The sequence below is a fragment of the Barbus barbus genome (genome assembly GCF_936440315.1).
Source record: "Barbus barbus genome assembly, chromosome: 31".
NCBI lineage: Eukaryota > Metazoa > Chordata > Actinopteri > Cypriniformes > Cyprinidae > Barbus > Barbus barbus.
Genome location: NC_136759.1, coordinates 20,818,970 through 20,844,805, shown reverse-complemented (window position 1 = coordinate 20,844,805; position 25,836 = coordinate 20,818,970). Strand labels below are relative to the sequence as shown.

The 25,836-nt window shown below is 39.3% G+C and overlaps 2 protein-coding genes across 4 annotated transcripts in view; both read left to right on the top strand.

The window, feature by feature from the left end:
• LOC306851588 (serine/threonine-protein kinase D2-like) overlaps positions 1-7,481 on the top strand; it is a 41,043-nt gene extending 33,562 nt beyond the window's left edge. For all 3 annotated transcript variants that reach the window (XM_079387950.1, XM_079387949.1, XM_079387951.1), the window contains exons 13-18: positions 1,274-1,380; positions 1,609-1,770; positions 4,136-4,234; positions 4,402-4,669; positions 4,963-5,048; positions 5,496-7,481. In XM_079387950.1, the coding sequence (XP_079244076.1) occupies positions 1,274-1,380; positions 1,609-1,770; positions 4,136-4,234; positions 4,402-4,669; positions 4,963-5,048; positions 5,496-5,720 (947 nt within the window). In that variant the 3' untranslated portion in view covers positions 5,721-7,481. The remainder of the gene's footprint in view (positions 1-1,273; positions 1,381-1,608; positions 1,771-4,135; positions 4,235-4,401; positions 4,670-4,962; positions 5,049-5,495) is intronic.
• Positions 7,482-9,699: 2,218 nt separating this feature from the next.
• LOC306851589 (G-protein coupled receptor 4-like) lies at positions 9,700-25,325 on the top strand. The gene is made up of 2 exons (XM_079387952.1): positions 9,700-9,969; positions 23,826-25,325. The coding sequence occupies exon 2, from the start codon at positions 23,832-23,834 to the stop codon at positions 24,831-24,833; it is 1,002 nt and encodes a 333-aa protein (XP_079244078.1). The 5' UTR covers positions 9,700-9,969; positions 23,826-23,831; the 3' UTR covers positions 24,834-25,325.
• Positions 25,326-25,836: the final 511 nt, after the last annotated feature.

The window sequence follows — 25,836 nt, the reverse complement described above, 5'->3', positions numbered from 1 at the left end:
TACTGGACCATGTGAACAGAGCACATGCACCCTTAAGGTGTTATGATATTCTAGACTGAAGTTCAATTTTAAGTTACACTCTTAAAAACAAAGGTACTTATTGGCATTGATTCCATGAAGAACCTTTAACATCCATGGAATCTTTAAGGGTATTTTTTATAAGGATGCATGATATTATTGGAATGATATCGGAATCGGCCAATAATGGCTTAAAATGTGAATAGCGGGATTGGCCCGATATGATAAATTATGCCGATATGCCTTGCCTGTAAGATGAATAACTCACATGTGATCAGGGTGTGCTAGCGATAAGATCACATCAGCAGTGTGGTCATTCTTGAAGCAAATTTTTGCCTAAATGTTAATTAGATTCACTGCCGTTTATTTACTTAGGGGGCGCTGTTGGCCTATTTGTAATACAATGGACGTAAAATACCCAAATAACATTAAGATTGTGTTAAATAAATAAACCATAAAATCACGAGTATGCTTTGATTTATAGGTCAGAAGCTATAGCTCACATGAATAAAAATCACAAACATGGCACTTGTAAATTAAATAATTTTATATATACAGATTTATTCATTAATGTGTGTTTTTTCAAACAGATTATGAAACCTAAATTCAAAGAGCTCAAAAAAAATTTAAATTATTTTTTACACGTCTTATACTTGTTGCTTTTTAAATCTTCACATAATTGTAATGTTTCCACATCTGAGAGAGAAAAAAAATGCAATGATTGATTTACAGTTGACTTATGGTTATTTTCAGCTTTCAATGTTCTCTCATTGTAAAATAACTTCATTATTGTTTATTTAATTCCAACAAGTAAAAGAAAAACAAACTCACTAAAATGAAAATTTTGCTTATAATCTCTGCACATGAGAGACTTGATGTTGTTTCCACATAAAAGGAAATATATCGGTATTGGCATCAGCTATTGGCCAAAATGAGTTGAAAAATATCGGCATATCAGATATCGGCAAAATCGTGCATCTCTTTTAGATTATTAAAATGTTCCTCACACTAAGAAAAATATTTCTTTCAAAAACTGTTCTTTGGGGAACCAAAAATGGTTGTTCTAATGGCATCACTGCAAAAATCCTCTTTTTGAATCTTATTTTTTTTTTTGTTTAAACACCAAAAATGGAATTCTTATTCCTAACCCTTGTCATAAGTATATGCAATAGCAAGCAACTAATGATATGCAAGAATGGACATTTGCAAAAGATCTCACATATACAACACATAATCATTTCCTCAACCCACACAGGAAAACACAGGAAAACTGGCCGGGATGTAGCCGTGAAGGTGATCGACAAGCTCCGGTTCCCCACCAAGCAGGAGAGCCAGCTGAGGAATGAAGTAGCCATATTGCAGGTGACCAGCAGGGGGCGAAAGAGATTCAATGATTCATCACACGTAGAACTGTGTGGCTAATGAGTGCCATTGTATTGACTGAATGATAATGAACACATATAACACAATTAAACCTGCTGTGTGCCAGCTGATTGTGAGGACACCTAACATAAGGTCATGAATGCAAATAAGCAACAACGTGACTCACTAGACCGCATCTCTTTAACTTGTCCTTTCATCCTCACTCAGAGCCTGAGACACTTGGGTATAGTGAATCTTGAATGCATGTTTGAGACGCCGGAGAAGGTGTTTGTGGTAATGGAGAAACTTCATGGTGACATGCTTGAGATGATTCTGTCGAGTGAGAAAGGACGACTTCCTGAGAGACTCACCAAGTTCCTCATCACGCAGGTCAGCGCTGTATTTCGAGCTTAGAACTTGCTTCTCAGAAGTTAAGGGATGTTCACACCAAGGACATATGGTTTTCACAGTCATTCTAAATGCTTGTTCACACCAATAGGGACAGTTATAATCCCTTAACTATAACTATAACCTGTTTATTATAAGTGCATAAAACATTTTTCTCGTCTGCTGCTTTAAAGGGGTCATGAACTGCCTTTTCATTATTTTGTACTGTTCTCTGAGGTCCACTTATGTTATCAAGACACATAATTTAGAAGTAATAAGCTATTTTCTGTCCTGTTTTTAACCCCCTCATCTCATCCAAGTGCACACACACACACACACACACACACAGAGACAGCAGTGGGCAGCAGTGGACTCTTTCTTAATGTTAGGATCAAAAGCAAGGCAATGCAAACACTGTTTTTCCACAACTTGGCACTGCACAGTGTCTTTCTGTGTAGACATGCATTTTCCTCTCTTGTTATTTACTCGACATGCGTGTATCTGTGGGCGGGGCTAAACAGGCAGCGATGTAGAAGCAGGTGTTGATCTTCTTCTGCGGAGGCGGTGCTTAGCCACACTATTACATCACAAAGTGGTACATTCCACAACCTGTCGTTTTGGCAGACTGGCTTCAATATAAGCTGTTTTTTGACTAATGAGAAAGTTTTGCATTCTGAAACGTACAGGATGTTTTTATAGCACAATAACCTCTTAAATATCAAAAGATTAAGGGAATTTCAATTTCTCAGTGACCCCTTTAAATGCTCGTTCATGTCTTTGGATTCTGACTGACTGTTGATGTTTTTGTCATTCATCACCTGGAAAAAAAATCATTCTGAAAGTGATTTCAAGAATATTGTTACTCTAACTGTGTTGTTATTGTTATTGTTGTGGTGCAAACTTCACTTTTCTCATATAGAATTCAAATGTGTTCAAACCTGTTAATATGAACTAATGATGAGTTAAGACGCGTAGCCAAGTACCAATCAAGAAATAATCTTAAATATGGCATGAATCATATGAATTCATGTGTGAATACTGGCCACCTTAACTACATGTTATATATAATATACTGATTAACACTTTGGGGTAAATTTCACACATGAATCCATGTTGTAAGGTTAGTTCTTGATTAGTACATGCCTTAACTCATCATTAGTTCATATTAATGTAGTATTTAATTTCATCATTAGTTCATATTAATGTAATAATTCATATTTTAAGCTTTGTGTTTTTTTTTTTTAAAGAATGCAATGCAGTTTTCTTCTCAAGCTCTTTAAACCTAGGTTGATTCTCATTGGCTGTCCAAGTTTTTATTGTATAGGGGAGCGCGGGGTACAAACTACTAATGCAGGATTAGTTGTAACACTCGTGGTTTAAATATTTCTACACATTCTAGAACAAATTAACAAAATGTACGGTATTTACTAGTTGCCATATCAACACTATATAGAGAAAAAAGTGTGCCAACATTCAAAAATCTTTTGAAGATATCGCTGAAAATTTATTTTTACCAAAGTAAAAGTACGTTTCTGCCTTAAGTAAATTTTTCATCTTAGTTTTAAGTATTCATTTAAAATGAGAACAATTATTTTAATCTCTAGTCTGATATTTTTCAATTTAGATTTTTAATGCTTCGCTACGTAGCAGAAGACATTAACCGTTTTTAAATTCCAGTTGCATAGATGAGGAATATTGTAACTCTGTTACAATGTGCCCCGCTATAATTAAACTATGCTATTCTATTACATTAACAATGTAATTTATACTGTTTACTTTAATGCATTTTAATGAGAAACTACGAGAAACAGGTGAATAAAGACTGACAGTCAATTTTAATGTTCAGAAATTATTTAAAGAAATGTAAAGCATTTTAGCTTGTTTATGGGCCGTACCAAGCATGGCTGCAATGTGTTCATGGTCAAACTCCAAAATAAATTTTATTTGAAAAAGTTAATAATTTTATCTTATTGACACAATATTTTAGTTTGTCTCGTGTATTTCATTAGATCATATAACATTTTAAGCTGTCATATGGTCGTGTTACAACACACCCCACCCCCTCACATGTTACAGTGTACCCCACCTACGGGGCACGTTGTCACATTTCACTTCCATTTTTAGAGGGTAAATAAAGAAAAATGTATGCGCTGTAATGATGAAACAAAGTTACATACTTTTACTAGACAAGTGTGAAATTACTGTCGATAAAAAATTATACTCTGAACCCCTTGTGGATTTACACAAACTGAGAAATTCAAAAAGGTTGTGCCCTCCTCTCCCCTAGTTATCGGTATCGTTCTTGGTGTTAATGGGCCATTAAAGACATTATTTTAAACCAGTATCTTCTTTGTCATTCCCTCTCTAGATTTTGGCTGCTCTGAGGCACCTTCACTTCAAAAACATAGTGCACTGTGACCTCAAGCCTGAGAATGTGCTGTTAGCATCAGCGGATCCTTTCCCACAGGTCAGAAATAAATACAAATAAAAACACAATTTTAACACATCCTGATATAGAGGCATGGGAAACAAACTACAGCTTTTTTCTCTGTTGCATAATGCAAGGTTATGCTTCTCCTTTTTACACTTCGTTGACTCTTAACACTTCTTCCCACCCACACGGGATATCCATAGGTGAAACTTTGTGACTTTGGTTTTGCTCGCATCATCGGAGAGAAGTCTTTCCGCCGTTCAGTCGTTGGCACGCCAGCTTATTTGGCCCCCGAGGTCCTGCTGAACCAGGGTTACAATCGCTCTCTGGATATGTGGTCTGTAGGTGTGATTATGTATGTCAGTCTGAGTGGAACTTTCCCCTTCAACGAGGATGAAGACATCAATGATCAGATCCACAATGCCGCCTTCATGTACCCACCCAACCCATGGAAACAGATCTCTCCTGAAGGTACAAACACAGTAAAATTACACCGAATTAAGTACAAGTTCCTGATGTACAATAAAATGTCAGATCAAATTGAGAATACAAGTATATGAAAAGTTAAAAGAGCTGAATAGAGAACACTTTGCGTGGCTTTTCCTGGAAATTTACTTCATAATAACAAAAAGAAATTCGATGCATTAAAAGCAGGCTGACCGTTGAGTCGTTCCATCCGCCTTTGATTTTCTGTCCACTGCTGTAAATCATTTAGCTTCAATCAATGCAGATTTTGTTTGTGTGATCTCTCCGTTTCTCCAAAGCTATCGACCTCATCAATAACCTGCTCCAAGTGAAGATGAGAAAACGCTACAGTGTGGACAAGAGTCTCAGCCATACCTATCTACAGGTAATGCCAATATCAGACTCATGCTATTAATGGCTCTTTCCATGATTGGGGTGCTACATATGGCATATATATATATATATATATATATATATATATATATATAGCAAGAAAGATAATCTAGACAAGGATAAGGCTATTATATTCACATGAAAAAAAATGGAAATAGGTCTGTAATTACATTAAAAGCGCCACATGAAAGAAGGAAAAAGGACAAATATGAAAAACAAGCCCTGAGATGACAAAATCCAAGTATGAATTTGCAGTAAAAGAGTTTTATGTTTGACAAGCAAATTACATTAAGGGCAAATAAGGTCCTTAAGTAAAGTGCTTTTAGACACCGCAAACAAAATGAATCATCATTAGTTGTGGCGTCCTTCTGTCTTTATCATCTCCTCATTTGCCCCCCCCCCCCCCCCCCCCCCCCCCCATTCCTGTCTGCTCTTTCAGGATTACCAGGCCTGGTTGGACCTCCGAGAGCTGGAGTCAAAGCTCGGGGGGCGTTACATAACCCACGAGAGCGATGACAGCCGCTGGCAGCAGTACGCCCGTGACCACACGCTGCCTTACCCTGCTCACCTGGTGCCCCCGCCACCTGCGTCCGATGACGACGAGCTGGAGGGTGCGGAGGATGCCGACATGCAGGGGCTGACAGAGCGTGTTAGCATCCTTTGAAGAAGAGACCGAGGCGGAGGACGAGAGGAATGAAGAGTACCTGCCTGAACTCTAGTGATTTTTAGTGCACCACGAGCGTAGGATGGAGGTAGTCCTCTGTAAGAAAGCGTAGCTTTGGGTGTCTTTGGCAGGCCGTCTGAACTCTGACCTCCTTCAGCCAGGACTGCTGCAGATTTGTTTCTGGGTTGCAGCTTTAAGGTCGGGAAAGAACTATTTTGGATTCCGACATGTAGACACAAAGTCAAACTGTTCATTGTAGGCATGTGCGAAACTATTTTTTTTCGAAATGGGCTGGATTTGGGTTCGTCTCCCCCAACTAGATGTCTTTCTAAAGGTACGGTCACATTTACCAGTATTCTGCGTATTTTCACAGGCGAAACCCAGTTAGTTCAATGGAAATACACGCTATTATTAATTTCATGTCAGGACGAAAGATTTCCACATGTACATTTGCAAATGGTTCAAGTTGGTCAAGCGCATTCGCCGCATTTACCAACAGAAAGCTGCTTGGTTTTAAAGTCAATTCTGTGTGAATGGAGCTTCACAAATTGCTTAACTTTCTCAAAATTTTGGTAATGTGACCGTACCTTTAAGAGACAAAATGGAAGAAAACCGACCGAAAGATCTCGAGACACGGTTTTAAAATTTAGAATATTTGAAGAATCTCAAAAACTTGCAGGACATTCAAAAAAACAGCACAAGATGTGACACAATGGCCAGAGACGTTCTTCTGAATGTGGCTTTCCTGACAGTGGTGCTTTGAAGGCAATGAATAAACTATGTTTTAAGAGTTTTAATGGTCAAAACTGTCTAAAGGTATGGTCACATTCCCGGTGCTCGTTGAAATTTTGTGGCCGAAATCCAGTCATTTCAATATGAATCTGTGCAATGGGTAGTTTTGTGCAAAGTGTTCCTCAAGATTGCATTCACATTCATGTGAATTTGCCGCATTGATCAACAGAAGGTTGAAAAAGACTTCTGTGTGAACGGTGCTTCATGCATGGACGATAGATCTTTTTTCACCACAAAATTTCACCCAAATTTTGCCAATGTGACCTAAACTGCTAAAGCACAGCATGCGTTTAACATGCAAATTAAAGTACCGGAAAATCATTAAAAAGTTAGTCAGTCTCACTAATTGACTAATCGACCATCATGACCCATCCCTACTTTGTTGTTCACGATTGATGTCAAGCTGATAATCTCCAGGTCACCGGAAATGTATTAGTCATGATACACGTATCTGTTAAATTGGACTTTTTTTCTATTTTGTGCTCTGTGGTGACTCCACCTTTAGTTTCAGATCCACTTTTTTACATATTACTGAGAACATTTTTGCAAAATAACCTGGAAGAGACTGGTGTTTTCCAGTATCGTCATTGGTTTGCCCTCCAGGTGCACCTCTGAGAATGGATGTTATCTTATGAGGACTGATAAGCAGGCTGCCCCTCGGCCTTATCACTTATCAGCATACAAAATGAGTGCACAAAGACTACCTAGACTGTTCTTAGATCAGCTGCTGTTAGCAACCGGCTGATCTTTGCTAGTACTAGCTGTACTGGATGTGTATTCTTATTCCTAACTGACCCTAGACCTGAGCATTAGGCTGCATGTCACTGAGAATTAGGTTTGCTTGAAACGTATTGCTATGAAGGACTGTTTTGTACACATGTAACCTTAGAAATTCTGGTGTAGTTTGTGGAAGGTAATGTCGGAGCATTTCCAGCAGGTATAATAAACATGGTGATGCATAAATCTGTTGAAATGAATCTTCTTGATTCATGAGGTTTGAGTCGAGTTGAATTTTTTTCATCCTCTTTTCCTGATTGATTCTCAGAAGAATCTAGCAGAGAGGATGACAGAATGAAAAACATAAAAATACATGGAGAACTTGTTCCAGGTACAATACGGCTTAAGCTTTACTGACAGCATCTGTGGGCACAGAAAATCATTTCAGCTTGCTCCTCGGTTTGTAAAAAAGTGTTGAGGTTGAGTAATGTGCTTACTGTACAATGGAAGTCTATGGAGAAAAGGCAATGTAGAGGGTTTAATAGATTCATTCTTATACTAGTACAATCATTTATTTGTATTTGGGCTATAAATCATAGCTTATCTGTATTTGAGCTATAAATCATAATGGTGAAACTATGATAGACGCTGGAAAAGATGCCGTTATACGTAACATATTAGAGGACGATTATATGTTATTCAATGTCCTATTAAAGAAAATGAAAGGAAACAGTTGCTAATTTAGTTTTTATAGCACAATTTAAAATGAAATAATTGAAAACCATCAAAAGGCACTGTATGTCCCACTTTAGCTTACAAACCAGAGGGAAAACTTGCTTCTCACATCTGACTTTATCAGAATTTTTTTTTTTTTTAAATGTGTCATTAATGGTAAATTTATAAATAACAGATTACCATTTAAATTGAATAATTATATCAATTATATACAGGCTTATATATATATATATTTTTTTTTTTTTAAATAATATGTAATGATAGATAGTCACCCAGTTGAGATTGTTGATTATTTTAAATATCTTGGCACATATATAGATAGCAAACTGAATTTTGAGGATAACATTAATTATATTTTTAAAAATGCATGCAACATCTGTTCCTAAGGAGAATCAGTAGGTTTGGAGTGAGTGAAAACACACTGGAGATTGCTTACAAACCATTGGTAGAGAGTGTGCTGACCTATAATTTGACTTCTTGGTATGGGCACCTTAATTATAAGCAGAACAATAATCTGGCATGGGTCACTAAAACAGCTAGTAAAATCACTGGCAGACCACAGAGTAATTTGGGTGAGGTGTACACTTTTCCAGATGTGTTGAGGAATTAGAGTGTATTCTAAAAAACTCTACTATTCCTTTGTGTGACCAATTTGTTCTACTGCCCTCTGGGAGATGGTTTTTAATGCCTAGAGCAAAGATAACTATTCATAAAAGATCCTATGTACCTGCTGTGTGATTTAATATGATGGTTTTTAGCTGTTTATTTGGTATGTGTTTGTACTTGGTTTCGCTGGTGGGGTCAAAGACAAATTTGAGCCATGGTTGATAATAAAGATGTATTGTATTGTATAATTGACAATATGCCACAGAAACCGCTGATAGAGTTTCACATTAATTTAACCCCTAACTGCTTTAAGTTTAAACTCAAGCAAATATTTCCTGATTGAAACTGAATGGAACATTACATTGTTTCAGATCTACAAAAATCATTGTTTCTATGAAGTTAAAAACATTAGAAAATGGAAAGTATCATATTTGCCCTGACAGTTTTAGGGAAAGCCCATATGTACGAGTCCAGAAACTGCTCTGTACTCCAGAAATCAGTCAGTTAGTAACATAAATGAAAATGCAAACCACCAGAAACGGGAAGAATATGAAAGACAAAAAAAAAAAAACAGTAATGCACCCCAAGCAACAGCCAACCACAAAACAATGTGTACAGCATAAACATAAATTATTTAGCAATATGTTAAAAAAGTGAAACAGTGAAGTGACGTGTGGCCAAGTAATAATCAATTAAATAATCAATTAAAAGAATATTGAGTTTATATAGGTTTAACCGGATATCTCAGAAGTCTCAGCCTTTAACATTTCAGACAGAAAAACAGTAGGTGTTTTTTTGGCATTAGAGAATTTTTTTTTTACAGCATTACAGCCATTAAGGCAGGCACAGAGAACAGAGAGGTTTTAAAAGAAGTCTGTAGTTTCTCTTACATTAAACAGGAAGTTGAGGCATCGTGTCAAACGTCTGAGGCAGACTTAACCATCACTGGAAGTTTGTCATAATCTGTCGTTCACCACGTGTCTGGAAAAATCTTTTGCTCATTGCGGTTCCCTCTAACGCTATCACATGCAGCTCTAAGGGGAAAAAACCCTAGCCCTAGCCTAACATCTTCTTGTAGACATATATGTCTCCTCCCCTTTCTCTCTTTCAATTCATCTCCTCTCCGTCCACTCCACGCGAAGTGCATCGGCTGAACCTGCTCTCACAGGGTCACTTTTGATCTTCTCCGGCCTGGAAGTATTATTAAAGTGCACGACACCCTCTTCACGTCTGAGGAACTCAGCTGTGCCACTTTTCTCAGAGGTCACGCAGGACTGGAGTTGGACTTGAGGTGGTTCTGGGACTGAGGTTGTAAAGTTACACTGCTGGGATTGGGTGTCCTTCTCTGGTTGGAGCTGGTGGAGAACAATTTATAATTTATACAAGTGTTGATTCACAGGTGAGGTTCTTTCATTTTTTAGGCTGATTTTGTTACGAGAATAATGGTGAACCAGTGTGTATGTGTAATAAGATCAAATCAGAGGGTGGGCATGCTTGATTGTTTCCTGTGCTATAGATAGTAACACTACTAATGCAGTTGCCAGACACTTGATCCTAATATTTTAAAATGTTTACTGGGATGCGTATATAGGGCATCCGGCTGCCACGTCTAGTATAATAGGGAGTTTTGAAAGTACATGTTTGTAACATTTTAATCAGACTAATAATATGTTTTGAAGTTAATAAATTGCATTGCGTGAAATCAAGCAAAATTAATACATTTTGGGAGATAATTATACCTTTGAAAAAGTAACGGTTGACAACTAATTTGATTTAATATTATGATATTGATAAACTATGAGGTGCGTCTTAGAATTTATTTAATTTATAAACTGACAGTCATATAGCCCGCATAAAAAGATGGGACTTTCACTTGTCTTTGAAGAGTCTTTTTTTGGAAATGATGAGGTAATTATGATGGTTTCAATAATTAGTCATTAATGGAGTAAAATATGATGGCAACAGAGATGATGCACATCCTGTAAATTTCCAAAACGTGCATCTCAACATCTCAAGGTGTGTTAACCCTGTTGCAATCATATTGTCCCCTATAAAGCAATGAATTAAGCCATTAATAAGTTCAAATTGTAATGTACATATTTTCAAAATTTATACTGTATGTGTGTATTTATTTCTAAATAATAAATATGCATAGCACACACACATATATTATGTAAATAAAAACTTTTATTTTGAATGCGATTAATCACGGTTATTCTTTTGACAGCACTAATTATTAGTCTATATTTACATATAGTAATGCTGGCTTTAATTATTTTTCACACATGTATTGTAAGTGACAGACTCAAATGGCATCTGTTTTGCAAAATGACCCCTTTGATTCTGAAATGCATCGTTCTCTCACCTCCCAATACGATTATTTTTTTGTTTTTGTTTTTTTGAGTAATCAACAATCTCCTCATTGCGTGACCCAAGGCATTTTTAGGGTCATATGTCTATGTGCTGACCTAACAGAATTTATAGCATTGACATCAAACTGATGCAAGGTAAAAAACACTGTTAGTTTTGTTCTGTACTTACATAACTTTCTGCAGCCTGAGTATGCAGTTTTCTCGGAATGGGAGTTGGTTAAAAGGAGCGATTATGCCATTTAGAGGGGCTGACAGGAGATGCAGCCCACCACTCTTCTTTCCAGACCACTAGCCTGTGTCTCAACAGCTCTCAGGGGTGCTCATTAAACCTGTTATTACAGTAGCAACACAAGAATAAAGCAGTGTAAACACATTATGTAAGCTAAGGGAAAGGAAACGGAAAGGGAATCTCCATTAAAGTAGATGTGTTTATCAATACTTTACAGTAACTGCTGACTGAAGAGTCCCACATTATCACTGACTTCTTTTCTAGACAAACAGTAAAAATATCCTACCCAGACTTTTACTATCACTAAAACAGTTGTTAGACCAGCACTAACATAAAAAAAAAATCAGTGTAATGCACATCCTCTAATGGCCTTTTGCTTTATTGAGCCCCAAATATGCAATTTGATAGTAAAAGCATACTGTGAAAACAACAACAGCTGTTCTTTTAAAGGAACACCAAATGATAACTGTTTTTTAATGTTTTCAGCAGCTGTATACTAGTGCTTGTGAAAAAAATGAACTTAATTGTATTAAGTGTGCACTTCAAATCTTAAAAGTATATTTTCAAAACAGATAATTTATTATGAATTAAAAGGCCACTTAAATGTACTTAAAGAGAGTACACTTGTACGACTCTGTTTTTTAACATGCTTAAGTACATGCTTATGTAATGTCAAATGAAAGATTTTAAAGTACATTTTAAATCATTGTTTAAATAATCTTTTGTTGTTCTTTAATGAATTAATTGATGTGTTGACTAATTGCATATTAAACACAACTTTCATTCTAATTTTAATTGAAGCATGCTATTTGAAATTACATAAAGGATTAATATATTTGAATAAAATTGTGTATTTGAAGACTTCAGATGCCAAAACCTCTAAGTCTGTCTAATATTTTTCTTTTACATGAGCATTTTTATCAGTCTCCTATGAAAATAACATTGGACATCTTTGAAAATAAAGCATTCAGTAACTGAATAAAAATTTCTTTGCTATTAAACGGAAAAGAACTCAACCTAAACATAGAAGCCTGATAAAAATGCTAATTTGAAAGAAAAAAAAAAATCTTGAATTTTGAGGTTTATGCAATTGAGGTCTTCATTCATAACTGCAATTAATAATATATTTTAACATATCTGAAAACATTAGATTAAGTTTACACTTAAATTCATCTTTTAAAGTGTTTTATTCATTAAATATGCTTTTAAAAGTAAGCTTAAGTGTACTTCTTTTTCACAAAGGAGTGAGTAGGAACACAACAAAACCATGTGATTCATTGCTCACTTGATCCGTTTTGGGATTTTCACATCAAACATTCTGAACTTGGAAGATTTTATAGGTTAAAGTACCTGTGAATTTCCTTTATGGTACAGCCCCTTTTGTGCGTTGGATCATGTGGTTGTGGTTTAAATTAATTTATTGGTCTGTGTTCATGTTTATTATCTCTGGTGTTTGAGTGGCAGAATTCATGGGCAAAAACAGAAAACATCATTATGCAATATTTGACATTTAAAATCATCAGAGAATCAGAGATATATAGGATATGTTGGCATGGGTTTAAAAGTGAATATTACATTTAAACAACAGTAAACAATGTGCAGTTTATATTTTGTGATGCATGATCTAAATTTCAACCACAACCCTGTTACAATCTTTAAAGGGCACACCACATTGCTCTCTTACGTGACGTAAATTAAGCACAAGAACACATTTGCAGGAAAATATTTTGAAATGACAATATCATTAGCATAGACTTCACAGCAAGTGAATCACAGCACATATTTATCATTGCTTATCCCGAAATAACATCAGACTTGAAAAACAATGAATCTGTATTATCGTCATTCACAGCAGAGCTGAAGAGGAGGCTGTTTATGATGCAGTTTTCAATTTTTTATGTATTGTATGGGAGACTGTTGTGTATTTGCTGGTTCTCAAATCTCAAAGTCATCTTGAAGCTTTAAGAGTGTGTGCTCAGGTTACCCATCTATTGATTTTTCCTCTGTTTTGCACGGGTAGGGTTAATTGCGCACATTGCTTCAAAACGTTGCTCAGTTAGACCTGAATTGAATTTTAGTGTGACGCACTGCTGGTAGGCCAATCACTATAGAAGCTAATGCTGTTAGTATGCCTGAGTTTGATATTGTGAGCAGATTAAGAAGACCCTTAAGATCTCAAAGTCTCTTACATGAAGCAGAGGTCTGCGAATACATAAAATATTTAAAAAGTCATTTGATACTTAAATGTTTTACTTGTCTTGTCACATATTGTGCAGGTAATATAATATTAATGAAATAAAAGGCCACTTAAAGGGATCGTTCACCCAAAAATAAAAAGTCATCATTTACTCATACTCAAGTTGTTTCAAACCTGTATGGGTTTATTTCTTCCGTTGAACACAAAATAAGATATTTTGAAGAATGTTGGTAACAATAAACATTCAATTTCTCAAGAGCAATTTTTGAAGGGGACACAAATAATACAGCCAAAATTGTACATGTAAGGATAGATATGTGTACATAGCCTGTGTTTAAATATGAGTTTGGTTCATAGGTTCACCACGCGGTCATATTACAGTTATTAAATTATTATAATGTGTCCTCCACATAATATTTTAGGTTTCGTCTGGGACTGAGGACATCTCGTAATAAGATATTCAACAGCAGCAAGCCCACTGATCTGCCACATCATATTGAGCAAAACTCAATATTACAATACAATATTAGCCTAATATCAGTTCACACACAGGCTTATAGCCGTGTTAAGGCCTAAAGACCAAAGTATACTTCTTTTTTTAACAGTCGTACGCACAGCCTTGCAAAGTATACTTCATTTGACTCGTACGCGTACACAGAAGTTCGACGCATGTGCTTTGCGCCAAATTGCAATACCTCTCCTGGCCTAATAGGGCCAGTGTTTGCACAATCTCTCGCCACGAGTTAAAACCCATATAAATATCTTTGTATTCTTTCATGCTACAGTTGTACAAATGAAGATATTTTCTAACTTCTTCGCACAATCTCTCATCTATGTAGGCCTCCATTGTCGCTGTAGCTAACCCGCATTCCGGTTTGTTCTGTTTATGCAATATTTCTTTGGCTACCTTGTGAATCGATACCCCATGGCAGGGTTGCCACCTTGCGGATAAACTAATTAATGCAAGAGAGTTACATATAAGTATATAAGTACAAAGTGAAGCATTCCTGAATGGTGGCAACACTGTCCCGGGCCGTTGTTTCACAGTAGAAAACGAAACTAAAGAGCCGGACAACGACAACAAAATGGCAGAGACTGCAACAACAGATGCTCACATTGATAAGCACTTGTGAAAGAGAGGGTATGAGACAGCTCAGCTTTGGTTTAAAAGAGATCGAAAATATTTGTTATCAGTCATGGCTTAACAGGGAAAAATAGAGCAGACACTGAATATGGATGAACCGCTCGTGTTCGCACACAACTTCAAATGAAGTATACTTTGAAAGGCTACACGTTCAACTGTACGCTAGCATACAAAAACAAAGTATACTTAGGCCTTAAGTTTTTTTAACTATTTTAAACCAAAGCTGAGTTGTCTCATGCCCTCTCGCTCACAAGCGTCCTGAGCATAGAAAGTATGCACGGTTACAAAAATCGGGTGGTGCGCCTACAGTACGCACCTACTGTTCTGATGACGCAATTTGCGTCACGCACACTGTATGTTGTCCATTGTGTACGTGTAAAAAGTGGAGATGGTCCTCACTGCAGAACACAAGATCCAGGGGGTGTGGTTGGATCTAGATCCAACTCCTCCCACGTTACATTTACCTAAACCTACCCGTCTCCAACCCCTTATCCCTAAACCCACCCATCTTCACCCCTAAACCTACCCGTCTCCACCCCCTGATCCCTAAACCTACACATCTCCACTCCTAAACCTACCCATCTCCACCCGCAAACCTACCCGTCTCCACCCCTTGTTCCCTAAACCTACCCATCTCCACCCCTAAACCTACCCGTCTCCACCCCCTGATCCCTAAACCTACCCATCTCCACCCCTAAACCTACCCGTCTCCACCCCCTGATCCCTAAACCTACCCATCTCCACCCCTAAACCTACCCGTCTCCACCCCCTGATCCCTAAACCTAACAATCTCCACCCCTAAACCTACCCGTCTCCACCCCCTGATCCCTAAACCTACCCATCTCCACCACCTAGATGTAGATCCAATCCCACCCCCTGGATCTTTGTTCTGCAGTGAGGGGCTACTGAAAAAGTGAAGTATACATTGGGCTTTAGTTGTAGTGAGTGACAAGCTACGGTATTAAACAAGCTAAGCTAGGTGACCTTATAATTGCGCATAGAAAAATACATCGGATATCATAATTGTTTTGTCATGACTAATTTATTAATGATCCAGCATCATCTGTATTAAGGAGAAAGTATCACTTCATCCGATGTTTAAAGTGAATAAAATAGCCTTGACAGCCTACTTACACAAAACTACTAACTTTGTTCTCTCCCACTAACAGGACTTGTGTGTGTGTTGGTGAGGTAAAGTGGGAAAGAAGGCAGCTTTTTTTGCATTTATATTGCTTTACTACTAATTATTTTAAGTATATTTCCATTATATTATTTACAATACACAGAGTGTTTTGTAATGATATTTTTAGGGAGGCCAACCCTCAGACAACTCATCCCTCCCGCGATTTATGCCCCTGGTGTTGAGTACTACTGCTTGCTTTAAATGTTGTAAATGATTAACAGTTGAAAGCATTCATTAAAAATTTAGAAAAGTAATACAAATTTATCAAATGTAATCAGTTACATCACTTTAATAAAGTAATTGAAATAGTTACACTACTTTACATTTTAAATTGGGTAATTTGTAACTTATTTGTCTCCAAAGTAACCTTCCCAACACTGCCAACAACTTTTTGGGTGATCTATCTCTACATTAATATGATTTGGATCTGTTTATTTTTTTATCTTGACACCTCTCCACATCACATTTTGTTCTTAGCACATGCTTGCCGACATTACACAAAACACATTACTGCACGTACTGTACCAGGACAGGCAGCTGAGAATAGAGGTGTTTTCCTGTGTAGGATCCCCCATGTGCCACGACATTATGAGTGGTTGTTTGCTTCCTGGTCCAAATCAAATGAGCTTACCCCATTTTCCCACCACAATCCCCATGAAATTGTGATCTTGAGATAAAGCTTAGTTTCTCATGTGAAAATAATTCAGCTCACTTTAAAATATTAGCAACCTCTCCTCAATAAACCACACACACTATCAGAAGTCTGACTCATTACTGTGACTTAGATGTTACGAACAGTTCAACTTCAAAGAACTAGAGAAAACAAATGATTCAGAGATTCGATATGTCATCATGTGGTTCCTGCCAATCACGTGATCCAAAATAAAGCCATAAATATACTGTAACTAAGGGTATTTTGTGTGCACATTTCAGTTAATTCTTTCAAACATAATTTTGGTTACACATTTATTCTGATAGCCCACTTTTGACATTTTTAACTATAAGTAACTTTATAAGTTTCCAACATCATGTCAATTAACTCTTATTAGAGTATTAGTAGATTGTTAGGGTTAAGTAGTAGAATTACTTGACATGTAGTTGCCTCTCCGAAACTGGTATCCACCCAGGTATGTTCCACCCTCATCGAAAGTCCTGAGCCTCAGGTGAAGTGCACGATCCCATCTGACTATACCGGGCGTTCCAGACTGTCTTCAGGAAACAGGCAGCCACCCGTCTTCCACCACACCGGCAATGGGACTGTGCCATAGACCTGCTGCCTGGGGCCAAACTTCCTAAGGGTAGAGTGTACCCATTGTACATCCCGGAGCGCAAGGCTATGGAGGAATACATCAAGGAGGCTCTCCAACAAGGATTCATTCACCCATCCACTTCACCTGCTGCATCTAGCTTCTTCTTCGTGGGTAAGAAGGACGGAGGCTTGAGGCCATGCATTGACTACCGAGCCCTGAACGTCCAGACGGTAAAGTTTCCGTATCCACTTCCCCTGGTCCCAGCCGCCCTCAAGGAACTCCGTGGAGCCTGCATCTTCTCCAAGTTGGACCTGCGGAGCGCATATAACCTTGTTAGAATCCGGGCGGGCGACGAGTGGAAGACGGCGTTCATCACACCCTCTGGCCACTACGAGTACCGGGTTATGCCGTACGGCCTCTCCAATTCACCATCCGTCTTCCAAGGCTTCATGAACGAGGTGTATATCAGGTGTTCATGAACCTGGCCGAACATCACCACCATGTGAAGCAGGTCCTCCAGCGGCTCCGAGAACATCAGCTATACTTGAAATTGGAGAAGTGGGAATTCCATCGCTCCACTGTGCAGTTCCTTGGGTACTCCATCAGCTCCTACGGGATCGAGATGGACCAGGGGAGAGTACAGACCATCCTCGACTGGCCTCTACCTGAGTCCGTAAAGGAACTGCAGTGATTCCTCGGATTCGCCAACTTCTACCGAAGGTTCATCCATCTGTTCAGCCGGCTCGCAGCCCCCCCTCACCTCCATGCTGCGCGGCAAGCCCAAGTCTCTGTCCTAGAACCCCGAAGCCCACGAAGCCTTCCAACACCTCAAGCAAGCATTCGGCACGGCCCCCATCCTTTGTCACCCAGACCCCCAGGTCCCCTTCGTGGTCGAGGTGGACGCTTCGACCACGGGAGTCGGGGCCGTGCTGTCCCAGTCTCACGGTGAGCCTCCCCGCCTCCATCCTTGCGCCTACTTCTCCCGGAAACTGACCCCTGCGGAGCAAAACTATGACATCGGGAACCGGGAACCTCTAGCCATTAAACTGGCCTTGGAGGAGTGGTGTCACTGGCTGGAGGGAGCTTCATCCCCCTTCACTGTAATAACTGACCACAAGAACCTTCAATACCTCCGAGATGCTAAACGCCTTAACCCCCGTCAAGCCCGCTGGCCCCTGTTCTTCACCCGATTCAACTTCACCGTCACCTACCGCCCTGGCTGCCAAAACCTCAAAGCAGACGCACTCTCCCGTTTACATGCCCCGGACACGTCCGTGGAACCTGAGACCATTCTCCCTCCAGCCCTAGTCATCAGCCCTATTCAGTGGGACCTCACTGAGCACATCCGTGACGCCACCCTCACCGAACCCCCTCCGCAGGTAGGCCCAGAAGGGAAGACCTTTGTCCCACCTTCCCAGCGTGCGACCCTTCTGGGCTCTGTTCATGAAGTACCGGGCTCTGGACACCCAAGCAGCCGGCGAACCGGAGTGGCACATCGGAGTGGACTTTATCACCAACCTCCCTAATTCCGAAGGACACATGCATGCTCTTGGTGGTAGACCGCTTTTCCAAGGCCTGTAAACTTATTCCCCTCAAGGGTCTACCCACTCGAGACAGCGGAGAGTCTCTTCCACCATGTGTTTCGTAATTACGGCCTGCCAGAAGACATTGTGTCAGACCGGGGTCCCCAGTTCATCTCACGGGTCTGGAAATCCTTCTTCCATCTACTGGGGGTAACTGTCAGCGTGTCATGCGGGTACCACCCACAGACCAACGGTCAGACTGAGCGGAAGATCCAGGAGCTCGGACGATACCTTCGGTCATACTGCTCATCAGATCAGCACAGCTGGAGCCGTTACCTCCCCTGGGCCGAGTATGCCCAGAATTCCCTCCGTCAGTCCACCACCCAACTTACCCCGTTCCAGAGCATACTCGGCCTCCAGCCCCCGCTCTTCCCCTGGACCGAAGAGCCTTCGGAGGTTCCAGCTGTGGACCACTGGTTCCGAGAGAGCGAGAGGGTGTGGGACTCAGCGCACGTCCATCTTCAGCGGGCAGTGCGGAGGCAGAAGCTCTTCGCAGACGCTCGACGGTCAACCGCCCCACGTTACCAACCAGGCGATCGGGTCTGGCTGTCGACCCGCGACATCCGCCTCCGCCTGCCCTACAATAAGCTGAGTCCCCGCTACATAGGTCCCTTCAAAGTGCAGAGGCAGGTCAATGACGTCACCTACCTTCTCCAGCTCCCTCCAAGGTACCGCATTCATCCCACTTTCCACGTTTCACTCCTTAAACCCTTCTCTCCTTCCACCACAGAACCCACCACACCGGACGCACCTCCCCCGCCGGAGATGATAGATGGGGCCGAAGTTTATCGAGTCCGTAAGATCCTGGGCTCACGGCGACGGGGCGTCCGGCTCGAGAATCTGGTTGATTGGGAAGGATACGGCCCAGAGGTGAGATCCTGGGTGGCCCGGGACGATATCCTGGATCCCTTACTCCTGCAGGAGTTCCATCAGAGTCACCCTAATCGTCCCGCACCCAGAGGCCGTGGCCGTCCCCGTCGTCGTGTAAGGGCGTCTGGAGCCGCCCCTGGAGGGAGGGGGGGTAATGTCAGTGAGTCTCAGTCACCCCAGTCACCACAGTCATCAGCCACCACTTACCCACGATCTCAGTCACCTGTGTTCTAATCACCCACACCTACAAAACATCTACAACACCTCCTGATCTCTACCGCTGCTGTGCTCCACCGCTCCCTGGATTCCCCCTTTTGCCTGCTATTCCTTCCCTGGCATCGGCTAGCCTGCCAACCGGCCCTCATTCCCCGACTCTGCTCTCACGTAACCCCTGGACTCTCAATTCAGTTATCATTAATAAAGTCACTTGTTACCTTACTCCTCTGTGTCTCCTAGCCTGTGTCCTGACAGTTGCAAAGTTGTTATAGTTAGTAGAATGTCTAAAGTGGACTATCAAAATTTGATCATATTACCATCATTTTAATCGTATTACTATAAAATGTAACAATTAACAACAATATACTTCTTAAAGATGAAAAGGATTAAAAATATATAAAAATTACATTCATATGCAAGTTTATAAAATGGTTATACAAGTTTTTCATTTGCAAAAACATCTGATAATTTGAATCGATTCGTAAACTTTTTTTTGACGTTCAAACGATTCATTGAACAGATCTGACTCAGAAAAGGGATTCATTTACAATTTAGACATCGCAAGCCACGTAATTTGAGGTATCATTCATGTCTGTATTAGAAATGGAACAAGATGAGTTATGCATCAAAATGTTACATTTAAGATTAGGGATATGCAGTCCATGCATATGAGCAATACTATGATGCTTGTCTTAAAAGCAAGAACAGGATATTAATAGTTCAAGGCTTTTTCAAGTAGGGCTCGCTGCATCCTGCGATGGACATCCAACCCCGCCCACATCCAGGTGTGACATCATATTGGTAGGTTTAGGGGTGGAGATGGGGTGGGTTTAGGGATCAGGGCGTGGAGATGGGTAGGTTTAGATAAATGTAAGGTGGGAGGAGTTGGATCTGGATCCAACCACGCTCCCTGAATCTTGTGGGCTGCAGCGAGATGCTCCTCGACTTTTTGGTGAGGTAAAACTGTGGTAGGGCTGTTTGCTTTTCTCACAGGTCTTGCACTGAAGGGCAAGAATTGAGGAGCTGCAAAAGCCTTCATGTGGAGACGGCAACAGTGTCTTGAATTGAATTTGAGCAAAGACTGGCAGCAAGTGAAAAGACTCTCCAAAGGTTAAAAACAAGTTTAGCAATAGCATTGAAGATGAACTCAAGGGAAAATAGGGGATATGCAGGTAGTGATGAGGAGCTGCAGTAGCTAGATGTGAAATGAACTAATGTGAACCTTATCGGCAAGTGCTGTTTTTTTTTCTTTGGGAACTTGTAAAATGCATCTTTCAAAGAGATTTCAAACTAAAAGGCTTGCCACTCGAGCCAAGGTTTAAATCCATTATAAACTCAGTCCAGGCACATTTTACAAAACTTTTCATTCCCCATCGGCTCAAAAACACATTTGCTCAACCATGAAATTAAGTTTAACAGCAAGGGTGACATTTTGCCTTTAATATCAAACATATCATAAAATATATAGCAAAGGACAGAGTCACAGAGGTAACAAATTACCTTCATCCTTCTAAACTGATGTATCCTGACAATATTTGTGCAATATATTTTAGTGTTTAGAAATACAAGAATATATGACACTTTCTCTATAGACTTATTTCTGTTTGTTTGTTTTTCATGTTTAATTCTCCATCGTAATCATGACACATAAAGCCAGTAGTACTGGGGATGACATTTAGCTAATCGTTTAACTTTAAATTAATTACCAGGCTTCCTGCAAGCTGTTATTTTCTGATAAGAATGACTTTGCAACCTTTTGTGAACCTTGATTTGTAAGAGACTGTGGTGTGTAAATAGGTCTATAAAATGTTGCTTTTGTTTATAAATTAAGCAACAAATGTGTCTGGCAATATATATATATGTATAAACATGGGTTTTATTTGACGTGCAGGTGTTGTTAATCTGAGATGCTTTCAGTGACTCATTGGTGTTCATCTTGGCTGGTTAACCATTACACCTTGACTTAATAGGAAGTAAAAGGAAAGTTCTGTGCAACAGGTTGTTAACTTCTTATTGAAACCACAGCCATTCTGCAACTTGCAGCAACAGGAAATTTGTTGTTTTCATTTGGAGTTGCTATTTCCAAGATTACATTTTTGGTTATGAGTAGTTAATCAGTACATTGTCTGAGCCACGCTGTCAGTAGATTGATATTTTCACATCTGCCATGACAATTATAATTAACATCTAGATTAATCTAGAAAGGACTTTTAAAATATCACTACATTGTGCACCATGACAACATCTGCATCAACAACAATCAACAGCAAAAACGTCTAGCCAAGTTTAACCGCATCATATGAGTGCTCAAATTTTGAAACCTAAAGGTCAATGGTTTACCACTCTTTTACATGCGCTGAAGTGCAAACTGACAATAGCTGTATGCTTGACTATTTTGACATAACATTGCAAAGGTCAACTAGTGAAAATACTTTTTAGTTTTTGTTTCACTAAATGTAATTCTTGATATCAATAATTACATCTCTGTGAGTGAAGATGCCATTGTTGATATCAAGAATTCACATTTTAAGTAAACATATAATTGTTGATATATATATATATATATATATATATATATATATATATATATTTATATATATTTATATATATATAAAATATATCCTGGGAATGATTTAAAGTCAAAAGAGCTTACTTGGTAACACTATTGCAGTGTCCCTGAAACACAAGTTACATGTACTTACAATAATAGTAATTTTAAATTATGCATAATTACATGAAATAACCCTGCATGTACATACACAGTGCTATACACATGTTATTATAATTACAATAACTGGGTAATAACTAGGTACTAACCCTGAACCTACACCTAAACCTACCCCTAACCCATGTAGGTACCTTATATTATCCAGGACTTTCTTATGTAAGTACACTGTAAATACATATGCTAATATAATGTGTAACTCTTAACCCTAACTAGTAAACACGTTTTTAGTATAACTCAGTACTTAAACGTACTAGTGCATAATTACACTGTAACAAGGACACTGCAAAATAAAGTATATAAATTTGACCATGATTTTACTTAAGCAGCACTAAATTCAACAACTAGGATATGTTGTAATATTGTAAATTCCTCTACTACACAGTCTGTTAGGGATCTATCCATAGTTGCATTTGTGGTGGTTGCCAAATTGCATGGTAAATTATGCAAGAACTGGTGAATTTCCCACCTATTTACATCACGGTTGTGCACCATTTTCAACTGATTTCAAATCAACTCAAATTCAATTGAGTTTGATCTTTGAAAGGGCAAACATGATCTACAATCACAATTACATGCAGAATTGAAAATTAATTAATTTTTATGAACCAGTGGCATAGCCTCATTTGTGGTTGTGGATTAGCCTATTTATGTAGCATTCAGCATAGATACGTCTTTTAAAGACACCAGTCTCAGTTTACAACAATTAATTGAGTATTATGAAATCAAGGAATATGTTGTCAAGATATCCCAATACGTATTTCATAACTTAAACAGAAGCGCACGAGCCATACTATGGTATAGGCAATTCTTCATTGTCTGATCACCTTATTTCATTACAGAACAGCGAGAAAACTATACAAACAACATATCACATTAAAAGGTATTAGAATTAGCCAAAGCTTAAAACATTATTTACAACTGAAGGCTGTATAGAAGGATTAAATTAAAGTTTTAGGGCAAACTTGTTGTATTAAATATAATGCTCACATTTTTCATGCGCTGACTTTATGATTTAAATAAAGACATATTTCTGGCCCATAGATGATAATTAAAAATAAGTTTGATAATCTTAATCGAGTTATATTCCCCGTGATTGCATGCAACGATTGAATGTCATACTGTGAACAAGAACGGGAGGTTAATCACAATAAATATAAAAAAATAAATAAAAATAAATATTAAAAATAAAATTAAATCAGTCCGAGTATTCCTCTGGCAGTAACTTGAACGCTTGCTCGTGTGGATGTGAGTATAGCTGTCATGCAGTATAAGCGCGCTACTATTCAGCTTCCACACGCCGCAGAAACACTTGAAAATGCGGACATTTAATATTGACATTATAGCCTACATGTAATATAGAGTGGCCACCTCATTTTAAGATACCCCCCCCCAAAATTAAAATTCTGGCTACGCCACTGTTATGAACTATGTAATTCTTCTGATGCAGATATTTATTAGTGAATTTCTTTCTTTGTGCACACAGATTGTAATGAACTCAACATACAACACAAGCAACTCATCATGTGTGATCATGACCCAGCCAGCAGGTCACCTGCTGATGTCCATCTACATCATTGCCTTCATCTTGGGACTGCTGTTCAACTTGATCACCATAGGGCCCATAATTCAGCAGATCTGCAGAAGGAATGTTCTAGGGATCTACCTGCTCAGTTTGTCCTTCTCGGATCTCCTTTACATCCTCACCATGCCTCTGTGGGTCTATTATTTCAACAACAACCACAAATGGAACCTCGGTCAAGGACTCTGTAGTCTGTCCGGTTTCTTTTACTACTCCAACCTGTACATCAGCATCTATCTCCTCTGCTGTATCTCCATCGATCGCTGCCTGGCCATCACCTTCCCGCTGAGAGTCCAAGTCTTCCGCCGCCAGCGCTATGCCTGGATCATCTGTGGGCTGGTCTATATTTTCATCATGGCCTTGCACTGTTTAGTGCTGTACTTGGACAAATTATCGGATCCACTGGATGACACTGAGCAAACGTGCTACGAGACCTTCCCCATGACGGAACGCATTGCGATGTTCAACCTGATACGGGTCGGAATTGGTTTCTTCATGCCACTGGTGGTCATCACCATCTGCTACTGGTTGATCCCAACCAAGGTGCAGCAAAGCAGAGGGGTGGACGATCAAGGCAAGCGCAAAGTGAAGCTTCTGTCTATGGGGGTCATTGGCATTTTCTCCTTCTGCTTTGCGCCATACCATATCCTCCTGATGGTGAGGTCCATCGCCTTCTTTTATTTGGGAGAAAAACAAACCTGTAGTTTTGAACAAGCGATGTATTTGCCCTTCACTTGCTCCCTCGCGCTATCCAGCCTGAACAGCGTGGTGGACCCAGTGCTCTATGTTTTGGCCAGTAATGGAGTAAGGGAGGACATGAGGTTGTTCTGTTGGAAAAACAAGCAGAGACAGGTAACAGGAAGCCCTCTTGTTGATTCCAAATGGAAGACAAGAGTAACCAACTTGGGGTAAAACCAACCTTAGATCTTTGAAAACAGACTTGTATTTGATAACGTACACAGTTTTTCAACCCATTCAGGAATTTTGCAAATCAGTGACCAGCACAAACTCTCCCAAATTGTTTGCGTCGACAAAATGGGCACAATCTTGTGGATGGGTTCATGTTGTTAAGTTGTGGATGGTCCAGCAGGATTTACAATCTGGCGTGCTCCAGCACTATGATCCAGACACCTGAACTAACTTTTTGACAAATAATTGCCATTGTGACTGCAAATCACTTGCTTTTCTGCAGGTGGTAATAGGCACATTGCACCAAGTTTTGTGAGTAAAGCATATCTACTGTATAATAAGCTTAATTTACATAGAAAACAATGACTTGTACTGACAATACTGGCACTGCAGCACTTTTTAGTGCATATATAGCCAAGGTAAACTGGATTGTGGCTGTTTGTGATGCTGTTTTTGTGCCGACATACTGAGTATTACAAAAGTGATTGTTTAGTGAATTAGCCACTGTACGACAGTATCTAGTCGAGCCCAATTTTTTTTGTCCAAGTCAGGACAGAGACCAGAAGGGGGTCAAATCCAAGTCCTGAGCTCATGACCAAGACCATTTCAATATGCTTTTAGTCTGAGTCTAAGACCATATTTTCATGCTTTTGTCCTTGTTTCTCAAATCCAAGTCCAAGACAATATTTTTGGTCTTGGTCTTTGAATCTGAGTCTAAAAACATATGTATTTTCATGGGTTCAAGTCCAAGATCATATTTTCATGGTTTTGGTCTTGGTCTTTGAATCTGAGTCTAAAAACATATTGTCATGGCTTTGGTATTGGTCTTCAAATCCTAGTCCAAAACTATGTTTCTATGGTGTTGATATTGGTCATGGTCCTCAGGTATGAGTCCAAGACCATATTTTAAGGTTTTGGTCTTGTTCTTCAAATAAAAGTACAAAATCATATTTTTATGGCAATGTTCTCAAACTCAATTCCTGGAGGGCCATTCCTCTGCACAGTT